At 56.3% G+C, this 15,570-nt stretch overlaps 1 protein-coding gene across 1 annotated transcript in view; it reads left to right on the forward strand.

Annotated features, from left to right (window-relative positions):
• Nucleotides 1-9,319: 9,319 nt before the first annotated feature.
• The window catches only part of ASB18 (ankyrin repeat and SOCS box containing 18), a 41,102-nt gene continuing 34,851 nt past the window's right edge, over nucleotides 9,320-15,570 (forward strand). The window contains exon 1 of the mRNA XM_037069235.1: nucleotides 9,320-9,524. Coding sequence (XP_036925130.1) covers nucleotides 9,320-9,524 — 205 coding nt within the window. The remainder of the gene's footprint in view (nucleotides 9,525-15,570) is intronic.

Here is a 15,570-nt window from a genome sequence, read left to right on the forward strand (position 1 = left end):
CGACCCCAGCACACCGACTCCCAGGGTTTTAAAGTTTGGCCAGTTTACTGTCTGGCTTTAGTTTGCATTTCCCAGGATAGCAAGGAGTTCGCATTGTGTCGGAGAGCTCTGTCGGCCATTTAGCTCCCTGTCCTGTGAAGCGGCTGCAGGCGGCCCGGGGCCCTCTTGCCCACGGGGCTGCGCGCACAGGATGGTGGGGAGCCCTTTGCGGAGGAAGGTCGGGGGCCCTGTCTTAATTCTCACACGTGCTCACGCTGTTTGTTCTTGGGGCTTTTTGATATTTGGAAGTTGGAAGTTGCTTGTCCAGGCAAATCTGTCCTCTTCTAGACCCTCGTAGAACGAGTTAGCTCTGTTACTTGTGCCGTCTGCCAGGGTAGGGCTTCTCTCCACCCTCTTCTTTTATTGGATTTCCTGGACATTGACGTGACTTTAGTTTCCCAGGATTCTCTCCTATATACCTTGCCCCGCTTTCTAACTTTGCTGGTGTATAGGAAAACGATTGATTTGCTAATTCGGGAGGGCAGGAGGCTCACTCACTGAGCAGTTATAGGTTCTAGCTCCTATATTCCCATGGGCGCACTGGGATTTCACAGCTGACTCATCTGTGGATAACGGTCGATCATTTTTATTTTTTAAAGCCAGTTATTGTTCTTATTTCTTTCCCTGACTTCGTACCGACTAAAACTTCTCAAAGGTCTAGGGTACTACCCTGACTGGTGTGACTCAGTTGGTTGGGCATCCTTTTGCAAACCCGTTCGATTCCCGGTCAGGGGCCATGGCTGGGTGTCGGGCCAGGTCCCCGATCAGGGCAATTATGAGAGGCAACTGATCAATGTTTCTCTCTCACATTGCCGTTTCTCCCCCTCTATCTCTCCTCCCTTCCACTCTCTCTAAGAATAAATCATGAATAAAAATCTTTTTTTAAAAAAGGAATAAAATGCTGTGAGTGGTCTCCTTGGTCTCATACTCCCATGCACAAAATCTCATGTTTGTGTGATGCCCCTGGTGGCCCCCGAATTTTGCGTCTGTCTCCTTCGGAGCACTTGCTGCTATCTCAGGGACAGAGAATTCGCCTGCCTGGCATAGCCCCTCCTGGGTCCTTTGGGGTCTGCCACTCTGAGGAGAGGGTAGCCTTCGGTCGCTCTGCCTCCCGGGAAGGGAGGGTCCTGGGGGTGCAGGCGGGGAGCAGAGGGCTGCCGGTGCTGGGCGTGTGCCTGATGCTGGGACTGCTCACAAGCCCCTCTGGCTTCAGACCGAACGACACCTGAACAAGTTGTCTTTGGGTCTGAAGCCATTACTTCGTTGGTAATGAAGCTGGCCTTGGAGCCCCATCTGTCTGCAGCGGCCTCTCGATCGATTCCAAACAGAAGCAGAGAGAAGAGGTCAGAGTTAGCTTGCCCGCTTTGTTCTTGATCATGGTAAACATATTCGTTTCAGCACTAAATGTGAGGTCGGTGGCTGCTTTTAGACCGATAACCTCGATCGTGTAAGAAAGCATGCCTTCGTTCGAGCTTGCTAGGAGTTTTAATGAGAAATAAATGCTATATGCTATCAAGTATTATTTTAGCACCATTGAGATGGCGACACTGTTTTCTTCTTTGACATAGACATGAAATGCATGAGTAGAGTTTTTTAAGCCACACAAAATTTGCAACCTCACAGTAAATTCTACTCGGTCGTACTTACTCCTCTTTCACTACGTCGCTGGCTTTGACTTGTCGGTACCGTACGTAGGGTTTTCGCAATTAGATCTGCAACTGGTGTTGGCCGGCTGTGTTCGTCGTTAGCGCTGCGGCTGCCTTAGTGTTTGTTGCATTTCATTTGGCTTTTTGTGACTATTTCTTTGACAGATTTTTCATTCCATTGACAAAATGACTGTACTATGCTTCTCAACAGTTTCTGATCAGTTTGGGGGGGGTTCCTGAAAAATTACCCATTTCTTTCAGACTTTCAGATGAGGTAAATACGGAGTCCGGCAGAAGTAACGCCTGCTTGAGTGTGGCCGATCGGGACGTGAGTGTCCCGCACAAGGCAAACAGCAACTCGAACATATCCCCTGACACATCACGCGGTGTGCGTGAGTGTGACATTGTTATGTTACAGGATTACATTCATGATTTTGTAATAAAAGGTTGTGTAACAAAAAGGAGTGTTATTCGAGCTGGACCCTGCACATCTCCTTGAATATTTCTGTTTCCTCTCCAGTTACAGCCTCCTCCCCGAAAGTTCGGTGTTCGCGCTGCTTCCCTGGGCTGTTCATTATCCTGCAGCCGATGGCTTTTCTTTTTTTTAATTCAAAATAATGTTGGGTTTTCAATCACCTTGGCTATTTTTCTGTTTATTCTGTTTCTATTCCAAATGCATTGGTTCTGCAGTGGTGGATCCCTGGCTCTGTGTCCGCGCTCCCGCCTCTGCTGTCCAGGTGAGGCCTCGGTTCCTCCATGTCCCTCCTTGCTCACTTCCAAGGAGACAGGGACGACCCCAGCCACCTCGACCGCCACCCACAATTGCGCTCTGCCACCCCCATGGGCGCTCGTCAGAAACACTCTGGTCACCGGCTTCTCCAACAGCCTCTGAGTTACTCGTGAAGAGAGCTTGTGCCTGTCTTTAAGGTCAAGTGCGTCAGGGACCGTTGCTCACCGAGGATGTCGTGTTTCCGTTTCGCTCACCTGACCGTGGCGGCTATAGACACGGTTCTTTGGGAACGTGTTGCCGTTTTCTGTGCGGCCAAGGGTGTGGACAGACAGCCGAGCAGCCACAGACCCCACGTGGACATTGGAAAGGCTGCGTGTTGTCAATGGGACGCGCCCACTGCCAAGTGCAGCACGTTTCTACTGCGGCTCCTTGGGTGACGTAAAACAGCCACTCTGTCTGCAGGGACTTGGTCTGTTACTCTGGGCCACTCTGGGCGAGGAGGAACCCGCCCCCCCCTCCCCGTGCGGGTTCCCTCTTTGTCTACTGTCAACTCTGGGCTGCTCCCGTATCCTTGAAAGACCAAAATGTCATCGGAGTGCACTGAGGGGTGTTTCTGTCTTTTCGGAAAGTCTCGAAGGACGCTTCAGACTGAAAGACAAACCTTATTTTCGGGAGGTGTGGGGGGGAGTTTTTATTCGGGGAGAAGACACTGTTCCACTCAGCGAGCTCGCCTGAGTCTGCCGGGGCTGCAATCTTGTGTCTCGCCGCTCTGGAGGCTGCAAGTCAAGGTCAAGGTTCAGGCCGGGTAGGTTTCACCCTGAGGCCTCTTCCCCTGGGTGCAGGCCTCTTCCATCTCACGGCGTCCTCACGGGGCCCTTCCTCCGTCCTTGGGGAGAGGGAGCCTTCATAAGGAGAGAGTGTCCCCCCCTTTATGAAGACTTCAGCTTATCAGTTCAGGGCCCCGCCCTGACGGCCTCATTTAACCTTACAACTCACAGGCCAGTCAGTCGCAGGGGGTTAGGGCCTGAACGTGGGAATCTGGGGGGGACGCACTTCAGTTCATGGCACAATTTATTTTATATGATTTCTTTCATTGTTCATTGTATTCTCCCTGCCCTTGCTTCTCCTAAAATAGAACGGGTTTCCTAGCCCTGTCTTCGGGGGCACTCTGCGTTGTTGGCCCTCGGCCCCTTTCTGGTGTGAGGATGAGGCTCCGCCCGGTCTTCTAACTCTCTGGTTTGGTTTCCGCACCTCTGACCCTGTCATCCACTTCATCTTCAAATCCCAAACCGTGGTGCCACCCCACCGGCACGACCTTCCTGGGCTCCGCCCCCCCTTTGTCGCAGACGCACCCTTGTCGGGGTTCCCAGCGGCGATGCCAACGAGCGCTTTTCTCCGATCTTCCTTGTCTCTCGAAGCAACTCTGTTCCATCAGCGACTCTGGCCCTGATGACAGAAGCCCCCCGCCCTCTGCGGGGAGGGATCCAGATGGCCTCTCCTTGAGTCGGGGAACAGTGGCGGGGCGGGGGGGGGGGGGGGGGGGTCGNGGGGGGGGGGGGGGGGGGGGGGGGGGGGGGGGGAGTCTCCGGCTTCCTTGGAGAGCTGCTTCACACGGTGCGCTCACTGCGCATTGCTGAGTCACAAACTACCCCCAAGGTAAGGGCTTAAAACGGCACACATTTGTGACCACAGTGTCTGTGGGTCGGCACCCCAGGCACAGCCTGGGTGGGGCTTCTGGCTCCACGTGTCTCACGAGGGCATCACCTCTCAAGACCCCACGGCGTGAGGCTCCCCAGTCCCCTCACCCGGGCCTTCCCACGGTGCCGCACGACATGGCAGCCGGCGTCCCCCAGGGAGAGCACTGCAAAGAGAGCCCAAGAGCTCACCCCAAGCAGAAGCCACGCTCTTCTTATCACCTCGTCTCCAAGGTGACGGTCCATCACTTCTGCTGCAAGCATCTGCTGGACACAGAGCCCGCCCCCAAGGGGAGGTGCTCACAGAAGCGTACCCACTGGGCATTGGGGTCACTGGGCCCATCATAGAGGGGGACCTACTGTGGGTGACTGGGGCCCAGCATTTTTAGAGCAAGACTGAGATGAGAGGACGGAGCCGACCCTTAGAGACATTCTGCTTTTCTGTCCCAGAAGTGTAGGCGTCGGGAAGAATTAGCTACAGGGATGCCCGGCAGCTTGGCTGCTGGGGCAGAAGGTCTCTCCCGAGGCTTTTGTTTGGTTGGTCGTTGGTTAGTTGGCTTTTTAATCGTGACCATCCAGCAGGGTGGTGCGGTACCCCATCCCGAAACAGGCACGGGATCTCCAGCGAGGATGCGGGGTGTGCCAGCACCACGCAGCTAGTGTGGCGTGCAGGGTCCACACCCCGGTGCACTGAGGGACTTCGCCCTTCCCAAATCTGCTGATGTGGCGGGACCCGCCCCTTCCTCCTCCACATACCCTCCAGGAGCTGGCCAGCCCTGCCTCCCCTCCCTGCCCCATTGCGCCCAGGGTCCCCACAGACTGTCCCTATGCATGCAATTGTCTTGTTTCCAGGCTACCTGAGACGGGAGGAGGGGACAGTTTGAAAGCAGGTTGCCATCTCACAGTTTCTCTGCATCTTGGAAGTGACCTGGCCAAGTCTGCTCTCACCCACTGGGTGGACTTTAGCCTTCATTCTCAGGAGGCAAGTATATCACCTTATGTCACTGGGCCTGGAGAGCACTTCCCTGTCACCCCTCTAGACGTCAGCGACACCTGTGAGTAGCTGAAGAACTTAAAAAGCTGTGGCCCCATCTCAACACGGTGTCTCGATCAGGGGACACCGGCCAGCAACTGGAGATGACCTCACAGTAGCTCTCTCTCTGCCTTTATCCAATGGCCACACACCCGACAACTGGCCCCGGAGTCCCCACACGCCCCTGGTCCCTGCCTCAGACCACGCACTTTCTTTCTTCCCCGAGGCCCTTTGCCCATCTCTCATCACAAATGCTGCACACCAAAAAAGACCAAAAGAACGGGAAGGAAGGAAGAGGGAGGAACTGACCACGGGGCACAGGCTCGGCCGTGGGACTCGGACGGCCAAGAAGTGGGCCCGCACGGTCCTGGGGTGCATGGGCTGCCCGCATTGGCCTCCGAGCCCCGCCCCGAGCAGCAGCGTGACTGGAGCAAACTGCCCCCCCACTCAGTTTGGTGGGACAGCGTCTGCCTCGAGGGCAGCCAAGTTCACATGCACGACACCTGCAGGACGGGCTGGTGTGGGTCCCAAACTGTGTAATCCGTTCAGGGTGTCCGACCCATGACCCAACACAAAAGCCTACATTTTCTTAAAACATTGTGAGACCTGCGTGTGTGTGTGTATGTGATTACAGGTCACAACGTACTTCACATGGGGCCCAAGACAACCCTTCTCCCAGTGCGGCCCAGACGTGCTGGAAGTTTGGACAAGTGAGTTTAAGGCAGATACTGCCCTGTGGTCCCGCCACCTCCAGAAGGGCCTGGCTCAGACGGGGGTCACCGAGTGTTCGCCAGGGAACCTGCTCTGCTCGTCATTTTGCCCCTGATGGCCACCGTAACGGAAACCGTCCGAATCTCCCAGCGTGCGCTCTGCCCTCCTGCCTTCATACATCACGTCCCCATAGAAAAACCAGAACACGAGAGTATAGGCAGCTTGCACCGCACCTGGCCCGTGCCCACACCTCATCGCGCTGTCTCAAGCCTCGGACACACACAGGAGTGAAGGGGCCCCTGTGTTCTCGGTGCACAAGGAGCTGTCCCTAAAGACAGTGGAACGAGACCACGTTGCTAAGTGGCCTCCCGAAGCCGCAGGTCGACGTAGGGTGAGCCCGTCCCTCCGCAGAACGGCAGACACATTCACGCACTTGTTGCAACAGTGGAGCCCCAAAACATGCACCAGAAGGAATGTAGAGGAATCTTCAGGCCAATTAACAAGCTCCTGACACAGGGAGACGCACCTGATTCCGGGACTGGGGAGCTGCAAGTGGACTGTGGGGAGGGGCAGGGTGATGGGAGACGCTGGAGCCCGGCCTGGGAGGAAGCCGCGGCGTGACCCTCGAGGTGGGAGCGCCGCCGGGTCTGGAAGTGAGACGGGAGCTGAGGGAGCCTGACGGGCGAGGAACTGCGTGTTGAAGGAGCAGCTCTGCGCAAGCCCTGGAGACCGACTGGGTCCAAGGCCAAGGACACTTTGAGTTCATCTGATATGCACGGGCCCTGTCCCTTACCTTGGGGCCACTGTGGGGTCTGCGTACCTGGGGCTGACTGTTCCCCGAGATCGTGACCGTCCGTGGGTAGCTGACGTTCACCGATAGTCAGGCCTACCACAGCGCCGAGGCTGAATCAGACCCCTGCCGTACCCACTCAGGCATGGTTATTTTGCTGCAAAGCAGTTCAAATTCAAGAGCACGGGCAGAGAAAAAGCCCCGAGGCCGGCGTCCTGTGTCAGCATGCCTGTGGCCTCCTCACAGCTCACCGCACTTCCGCACCAGCTGCCCTCCTCGTGGGAGGCAAACACAGAAAATTCTAGAAAACACTTCTGCTTCTCAAAGGGGACCTTGTTACTAGTCCTCTGCCTAAACACGTGCAAATGTTACTTGGCATAAGCCACACACAGCCACAGTCGTCACTGAAATACGTGAACCCTGGGAGCTCCAATGATTACTTGAACAATAAAGCAAAACGACGAAGCCACCTCTCTCTGACTCAGAGAAGGTCAGGGTCCGCCGGCCACTGATCGCTTCAATATATTCTGCACCTTCCTAGGACAGTCGCAGAAGGAGAAAGGCGAATACAAGGTTTCGGAGAAGTTAGGGGAAGCATTCCTGCGGGTTCCCTCCCCCTCAAGCGGTGGTGAGCCCTGGGGGCCGGGGGGCAGGGCGGGCGGCAGGGGGTCCTGTGAGCTAATCAGAAAAGAAAAGATGAAGAAATAGAGACGAGGAGAGTTCGCACTGAAATAAAGCAATTCCTGTTGCCTTAAATATAATTTGTGTTAGTTGCATTCCAATTCCTAATTTATACATAGCAGGGTTGATAAAGAATTGCATTATAACAAAATTAGCTGGAATAATTAGCATAGCACATGAGCCGCTGATTACACACCCAGCAGATCGCTGGGTAATTAGGACCAGTGAGCAGCGCATTTTGAGGCTTCGCCACCTTATTACCCTCCTCGCCAGGGCTTCCTCCTCGCCTCCCTTCTGATTTGAACTTGATGGCGATCTCTCCTCATTCTCGGTTCGTTCTTTAAATCACTGAATTATGAGCGCTTTCCTGTGGCCGTGGCTCTCCTCTCCTGTATGTTCCCATGTGCTGGTGTCGTGTCCAATGGCCTTCCACTGGAAGGCATTCGGGGCCGCAAAGCATGTGTGCTTGGAAATTCAGGTTCAAAAATTTCTTTCCCTGATTCTTGGCCAAAGAAAGAACCAAGGGCCAACCACACTCTCTGCAAAGTTGGCCCGAAGCCTGGACCGAAGGCTGAGCCAGTGGGCTCCCATCCCCTTTCTGGGCAGAGCCCGTGGCCAGCAATGTCAAGAATGCTGCTTCGGGGTTATTTCAGTCCCGGGGCCCCCAGGGGCAGTCTCTCAGGAAGCCCTGGCTGCCCGCTGGTTGCTGACCTTCGACTGTGGTGCCTTTGACTCCCACCCAGGGACTCTTTTTGTTTTTTGTTTTTTAAAGATTTTACTTATTTATCTTTAGAGAGGGTGAAAGGGAAGGAGAAAGAGAGGGAAACATCCATGTGTGGTCGCCTCTCATGCCCCCTACTGGGGACCTGGCCCACGACCCAGACATGTGCCCCTGACTGGGAATTGAACCAGCGACCCTTTGGTTTGCAGTCTGGTGCTCAATGCACTGAGCCACACCAGGCAGGGCCCTGCGTGGGGACTGTTGCTGAGAGATGGAACATAGTTGTTCCCACAACAAAAGAGAAAGGATGGCCACATGAGGTGACGGAGGGGCCAGCTGACACTACGTGGCCATCACAGCACAGCGTAAAAAGTTGTCATTTCCACTCATGCGCACCTTCGTCTTACACAGTGTTACACAGCGAATACACATTTCAATTCAAAAAGAATCCTAAAATGTGCTAATCCCTGAAAAGCCCCTTGGGTCACCTGGGCACACAGGGACCTGCTGGGGCAGCCATGCTGTGGTCCGGGCTGACATGGGGGTCCCGGACCACCAGACACACCGGTCATGAGAACAAAACCCCTGTGACCCCCAGGATGCACAGAAATCAACAAGAGGGTTTGCCCTCCTGTGGACCCTGGCACTGGGGGCATCCAACCGAGTGACTGACCCAAAGGGGGAGGAGGCAGCTGCCCACTCGTGGGGAACCTTCTCTGTTCACTCCCGTGGTGCCTGCGCCTTCTTCACACCGACCAGCCCACCCGTGAATTCCAAAACCAAAGATTTCACTCTGCTCTCTCCTGTTGAAAACGTGTCCAATTTGCAGCCCAGCGGACTCTGCTGTTGGAGGGAGCGCAGGAGCCGGCGTGCGGGAGACTGCCAGGTTTCCTCCCGCGGGGCATGGGCTCTGAGCCCGGGCCTGGGGGGCGGCTCTGCAGTCCCAGGGCAGGGCCTCACTTCTGACGAAAGACCACAGCGTCCGGCAGCACCTGTGAGAATCGTCCTTCCAAATACTGCCCCTCCTCCTCCCCACCCCCTCACCCACGCGTCTACTGCCCATCTCTAGGGTGATCCTAGCTGGGCCGTTGGGAGCATGACGCCCATCTGCCGGGGAGGGGAGCAGGGAGGGCTGAGGCTGGGCGGCGCTCCCGTGATGGTAACTCAAGCCTGTTTCTTCTATTTATAGCCTCCCCACACTGTGCTCGGGCGCAGCTGCTGACCGGGACTCGGTGGAGGAAAGGAGAAGTTTGGCCGCTACGCACGGCATCACCATGTCCGGCTCGGACCGCCTCCCCGACTACCCACTCAGCTCAGGCGTGGCGAGGAGGCTGAGGTCCGCACTGGCGGCCGGGGATGACGAGGCGCTGCAGGACGTGGTCTGCACTCAGGTCCAGCCGGTGGACGCCACGATAGAGCTGGCCAACGACGACTGGATGAAGGACCCCGCGGCCCCGCTGCCCCCCGGGGTGCTCATAGGTAACCTCGGCGAGTCTCCTGTGGGTGACTGTAAGTCACCTGTCATGCGTGCATGCGACAGGTGGGCCGGTGCTGGAGGGGGGAGGGTGGGTGGGGGTGAACAGGCAGACGGTACGAGCCTGGCTGTCCAACCCTCTATGTCTGCGTGCACAGAGGCTGTACAGTTGTGTGCACCCCCGTGGGTCACAGCGGCGCCGACTCGAGCCCCAAACAAACACTGAAAAAGAGGAAAGCGCATCCAGGGCACCACTGTCCCAACACAGCGCCTGTGGCCCTTCTCCACTCCGTCCCGGGCCATCTGTGTGTCCCCTCCCCACCTCAGAACTGCGTCGTCAGTGTGACTTTGTGCCCTGCCTCGCTGAGTTACCGTGGCTGCGATGTCTGCTGAGTCTCTTCGTAGCCGTCTTACTTTCAGTGCCTATTGAGCTGATTAGCCACAAAACGCTTGAAGCGAACGCCCATGAGAGGGGAATCTGTTTCCGTTGTTGCTACTATCAATAACAGTGCAATTAGCCTCTTTATCAGCCTTCACAGGGCTTTTTCTTACTCAGGATGCATCCTTAGGAGGAATTCCTGAGAGCTGTGTTTGTTGCAGGAACAGGGCCAGGAGATTTTCCCAACTGTTCTCTACACGGGTTTCTGGGTCTCAGGCCAGCCTGGCATGGCTGATGGAGAGCGCCAGTTTTCAGCCTCCGGGGTGGCGCGTCCCCGATCACTCTCCACGGCCTGCCCCCGTGTCCCTCCCTCGACGCCCGGCAGGGCCCGCCCACAGGTCCTGTCTTCCTTCGCAGGCCCCTTCACCCTCGGCCTGTCTGGTCAGGTCCTCGTGCAGGACCTCTCGTTTCTTTGTGTCTGTGTGTCATTTTTGTGCCTTCTTCACGTACCATCCATATAAATCGCCGTGTCGTGTTTGCTGAAAATACTCTCCTGCCCTGTGATCCACTCGTCCCTGTTTTGTGCTGTTCTCTGGCTGGTCAGAGGCGCCCTCCGCCGTGCGGGTCTTGGCCCCTAAGCACTGTTCAGGGCTCCTCTCCACCACTGGACAGGCTCCCTCCCAACACTCACATGTGCATGCACACACACATGCCACACCCGTGGACACATGCACACACAGTCACGCAGGTGCACATGCACACGCCAATAAACACTCACGTGTGTGCACACACACGCAGGAAGCTCACAGAAAGGGAGCGTGCCTGGGGTGTCGTTGCTTGTGCCTGAGCTCCAGGTGGCAGAGAGAGAGCAGAGGGCGGAGCCCCCGGCTGCCCCCCCCCCGCCCCTCCCCTGCTGAGGTCCAGCAGCAGCTCAGGTCTCTGGGGAGAGCTTGTCCCTGCGTGTTCCTTTTCTTGGTTTTCCTGAAAGCGGGGCTGCCCCAAGAATTGGGAGCCCAAGCGAAGAGTGGCACACCTTGGTTGTGACCGGAGCTCTGTCCACACGGCCTGAGCCCCACTGAGCCCTTGGGAACTGTCCCCGACTCCAGCACCAGAGATGCTTGGGTTCCAGCACATAGGTGGGGTCTTTAGAAGGGCCAAAGAGCAGCCGGAACTTGGGGCGACACCTTGGAAGGCAGCCCACAATGCAAACAGATGCTGTAAAGAATTTAGGTGCTTGGCAGGTGGAACAGGAAGACAAAAGGATGTGGTGGCCGGCAAGGGGCCAGAGTTGGGGGCACCACCCAGGCCGGGGTGGGGGGCAAGAACCAAGTGTCATGCCGCCAAAAGCACTCTGGGAAACATTTTCTGTCCCAAAGACAACCTGGTTGACAGAATTCTGGGTATTTTTCAGAAGATGACAGTTTGCAAAAATAAGCAAAGACACATAAAAGTCTTCTCTGCTTGTTGACACGAACACACAGGGACTGCTTGTCTCTGGACTGGTCACCCACACCAAACAGAACAGGAAATAATGACACGTCATCTCAGCACGTCCCCATTGGCGCCACAGAAAAAGCCTAAGGAAAAAGAGGCTCCTGGGGAGAAAATGGTGGGAACAACTTTTTCTGGAGAATTCCCTCAGGTGGACACGTGCACCTTAAAAATGCAGCCCCCACTGCTGATGAGGCAAAGCGCAGAGCGTGCCCTCCCTCCCTGGCTGGCAGCAGGCAGGAGAGGGTCCTCAGTCAGGAGTCCCCCAAAGGCACAGCTCACCTGTGCCCTGGCGAAGCCATCTGCTCTCCCACAGGTTGGACTTGGGGTGCCCCTCGGGATGCTGGGAAGGGCCCGGAAGCCTCTTCAGGGCACTCAGCCCGGCCAGTTCAACACCTCGATCCACCCCCAGCACCGGGCTGTGTGAAGCGCCAGGAGCCTCCCCCGGGGCTCCACCCAAACCCCCAGGCACGCTGCCCCTCCTGACCCTGCACGCAGGGCCACCTTCCTGGAAGCCGCCCTGCTGATCCCCGCCTTCCACCAGGCTCCACGAGCCACTGAAACACAGGGCCTGGCTGGTCTGGGCTGGTTTCCACTCCCACCAAACATTCCAAACGCAAAGACAGCCTCCTCAGAGGCAAGGTCCCCTCCTCACCTTGTCCAGCTCCAGCTCCCGGAGCCAGGTCTTCGTTCTGAGAAGGAGTTCAGACCCCAGTGCTCTGCCCAGCAGGGGTGGGCCCAGCTCCTTGGCCGTCACTCAGCTGGGTGGGCACCGCCTGCCTGTCCACAGGTACCGCAGGGGCTTGTCTTTCTGCAGAGTCTCTAACTCCCTTTCTGCTAAAGCCAGCTGTCCGCCTCGTGACATTCGTGACAGTTGTGCTGTTTGTCCTTGCCCCTTTCCGATGCCTATCAGCTCAGCCATCCCTGAGAACACAGGGAGACAGAAGGACGTCTGGGGGAGGGGTGGCGAGCTCTGTCTTGCCCCCTAACGCATCGACAGTACAATTTGATAACTGGTGTAATCAAACTACTTAAGGAACAACTGATTACTAATTGCTATTATTAAGGATGTCAGCGCCCCGTGAGTTTGCTGCTGATATATTATACACAAGTCAAGATGTTACCTGAATTCCAGATTGGGATGGAAAATCGGGGGCATTCCATTGTGTTCGGGGTGATGGCACGGAAGCATCTGGAGACAAGTTAAAGAACTGCTAATGGGGTTTTTATTAAGAGATCCCACCCAGCAGCTTGGAGTGGGGAGGTGAGGCACACGCGTGGGTGAACATGTGGCGGCCACGCGCCCACATGCCAAGACACAGTTGTTTGCGGAATCGGACTCATTCTACCGGCACTGCCAAGCCCGGGCGCTGAGCACACCCTGACATTAAGGGCCACAGCTGCTGCCCCTGGGCGACTCTGGGGAGGACCCACCCTCAGGGCGGACCCAACTGTTAGACGTCAGGCGGGCGGGCCCAGCCCCGACCTTAGGGGGCTCCCTGGAAGCGGTGATGAGAGCCTGGGCACTGCCGTCGACTCAGAGACCGGCAGCGTAATGGGAGCAGCCGCAGAAGAGCAACGGGGTGACCACTGCCTAGGCGGTCTTGAACCTGCCAGTCTGTCTCTCTGAACCTTAACTTCCTCATTGAAGAAAACGGGCCATTGCTCAGGGTCTTTGCCAAGTGGACTGACCGGGGTTCTGGGACTGGGGCCATGAGTGTGCAGAGCAGACTAACCACCCGCTGGAGCTCGGGCCTCCTCTCAGGGCCCGAGCAGACCGCCCGCCTTCAAGGGGAGGCCTGTGGGGCAGGGAAGGCATAGCCTAGAGGCTGATGGCGGCCGGTTTAGGGGCTGGAAGGTGCCACCTAAGCATCAGGGTGACCGGAGCCAGGCCTGTCTTGATTGCCAGGGAGAAAGAGCCCCAGACCAGAGCGTGTGAGAACGAGAACCAGCCCCGAGTGGAGGCAGAGAGAGGAACCGTGGTGCAGCCGGGACTGGCGGCCAGCATGGTTCCCGAGGGGCTGAATGAAGCCCCGCAGCCGGGGCGGGGCGGGGGGTTAGAATCCAGCCCTCTTCCTGGAATCCCGTGAGGCCTGTGTCCGTCCCGTGGCTGCATTTCGCAGGTGGGACGGGAAGGTTCGCATCTGGTCCCTTCCTGCTCAATAGCCAGTTCTGAGGAGCATGTTCCGCAGGTCTGCTCCTGGCTTGTAGTCAGGGCCCTTGGTACCTGCCCAGCCAGAGGCACGGGGAGGATCCGTGAACAATGTCCCCAGCGAAGCTGTGCACCACCCTCCTGCTCTACGTCACACACACGAACATACACACACACACAGGCAACATAATAACCTGGTCCCCGACTTCGAATGAGAGGATCAAGAACAGTGCGGAACCAGTGAGTGGGGTGCTCAGCTGCAGGGTCAAACCAGCCACGGGAAGCGGGGGTCCCGGTGACAGGGAAGGATAGCAGGGAGGGCTCTCTGTCATCTCGGCCGCGTGCCCCGAGCTACGGGCGTGGGGGCAGGGAGCCCTGCTCCGAGCAAAATGAAATTAAACCTTTCTAAGTACTTATAAATCAGCACCTAATGACAGTATCCCGCCACCAGCCAGAGCGTCGCTCTTATTACTTTGATTCACAAGCCAGGAAAAGATCTGGAATTATGCACAAATTATTGTCCCATCTTCTTAATTAACGCTGATTGCAAAATTCTTGCTAAAGTCCTTGCTAACAGACTCAATTATGCGCTGCCTGAATTGATTCACCCAGATCAAGTGGAATTTATTAGAAATACACTTTCCTACAATAACATCAGATTATCTTTGAATATAGTTAAATTATTTAGGGACAAAATGGTTCCAGTAGCAGCCCTGGCTTTAGACACAGAAAAACATCTCCTGCCACCTCGAAAGAGGACACTTCTCTGTTGTACCGAGTGCCCGGGCTCTTTCCTCCCCCAGAAGCAGGCTGCACCATGGAGCTGAGATGAGACGCCTGCCTTGGAGCTAATGGTCCAGCTTCAAAGCCCACGCACAAGCAAGAAGATGAATCTGGCAGGGCGGAGTCTAAACCTGCGGAACACAGGGCCCTTGCAATTAGATGAAGTCGGGTGTTTTCAGAATCAAAATGGAGAAACAAGCTAATAAAGAAATAATGTGCGCCAATCACATGCTTCTGTTAGCTGCCACGCCTGCCGGAGAGCCCTGAAAGGACAGAGAGAGATGGGGGTGCAGAGGGAAGGCTTTCCACCAGCCGGGCGGGGGCGGTCTCTCCCACAATGGCGGGTTCTGCTTGGGATAAACACCGGGGAGGCACCGCTCGGAAATGGTCAATGTGCTTCCCACAGCCGGTTGCGCCCTCCCCTGCTGCTTCCCCTCGCCTTCTCATGCCAAATGCAGCAACCAGATGTCGGGCAGGGAGCGGGTTTGTCCTACTCCCCCTGTCCTAGCGCACAGTAGGGATATAATACATGTTAATAGGCCCAATAGTGTCTGGCGGATGCTCAAAATCTCCTGGGTTGGCCCTGCAAAGATGAACACATTCTTACCAGGCTGCAGTGGGAGGAACGGGTCCAAGTGAAGGCAGTAGAGAATACAAGCGTGGGGCCCACAGGAGCACGCCGCCTTGCACAGGGACGTGGGTGTGGCTGGCCACGTGGTGCGCAGATCGGAGGAGGGGAGCCCAGGCAGGCCCGTGGGGCCTGTACCGTGTGGGGCCACAGATTCCAGGTGTAGGTGTTGGCTAGCAAGATAGTGAGCAGCTGGGCAGCAATAAAACGAAAAGCAGAAACTTTCACATAAATAGGAAGGCCAGGGGTGGGCAGACTGGTGCCAGGAGACACGCTGGCTGTCTCCGCCACAGCCCCGATGCCAGTACAGTGGCATCCACCGCCCTGAAGCCAGGGCTGGCTGGTTCCGGTCGACAGTGGGCTTAACAGCAGATCGAAGGTGGCCAAAGAAAGAGTCGGTGAATCTGAAAACAGCCACCAGCAGGACAGAACCTGCAGAATGGAAAGCAAGATGGTTAAAAATAAAATGAACAGGGACTATGGGCGAGAGAGAAGGCCTGGCATGCTCCATTTGAGTTCGAGAAGGAAAACGGAGCAGGAAAAATACTTAGGGAAATAGTCACGTCTCCAAACAGGATGAAAGCTATAAATTCACAGGTTTCAGAAGTTCAGCTGCAC

This window comes from Sturnira hondurensis, unplaced genomic scaffold, assembly GCF_014824575.4.
Source record: "Sturnira hondurensis isolate 20B ecotype Veracruz unplaced genomic scaffold, ASM1482457v3 Scaffold0018493, whole genome shotgun sequence".
NCBI lineage: Eukaryota > Metazoa > Chordata > Mammalia > Chiroptera > Phyllostomidae > Sturnira > Sturnira hondurensis.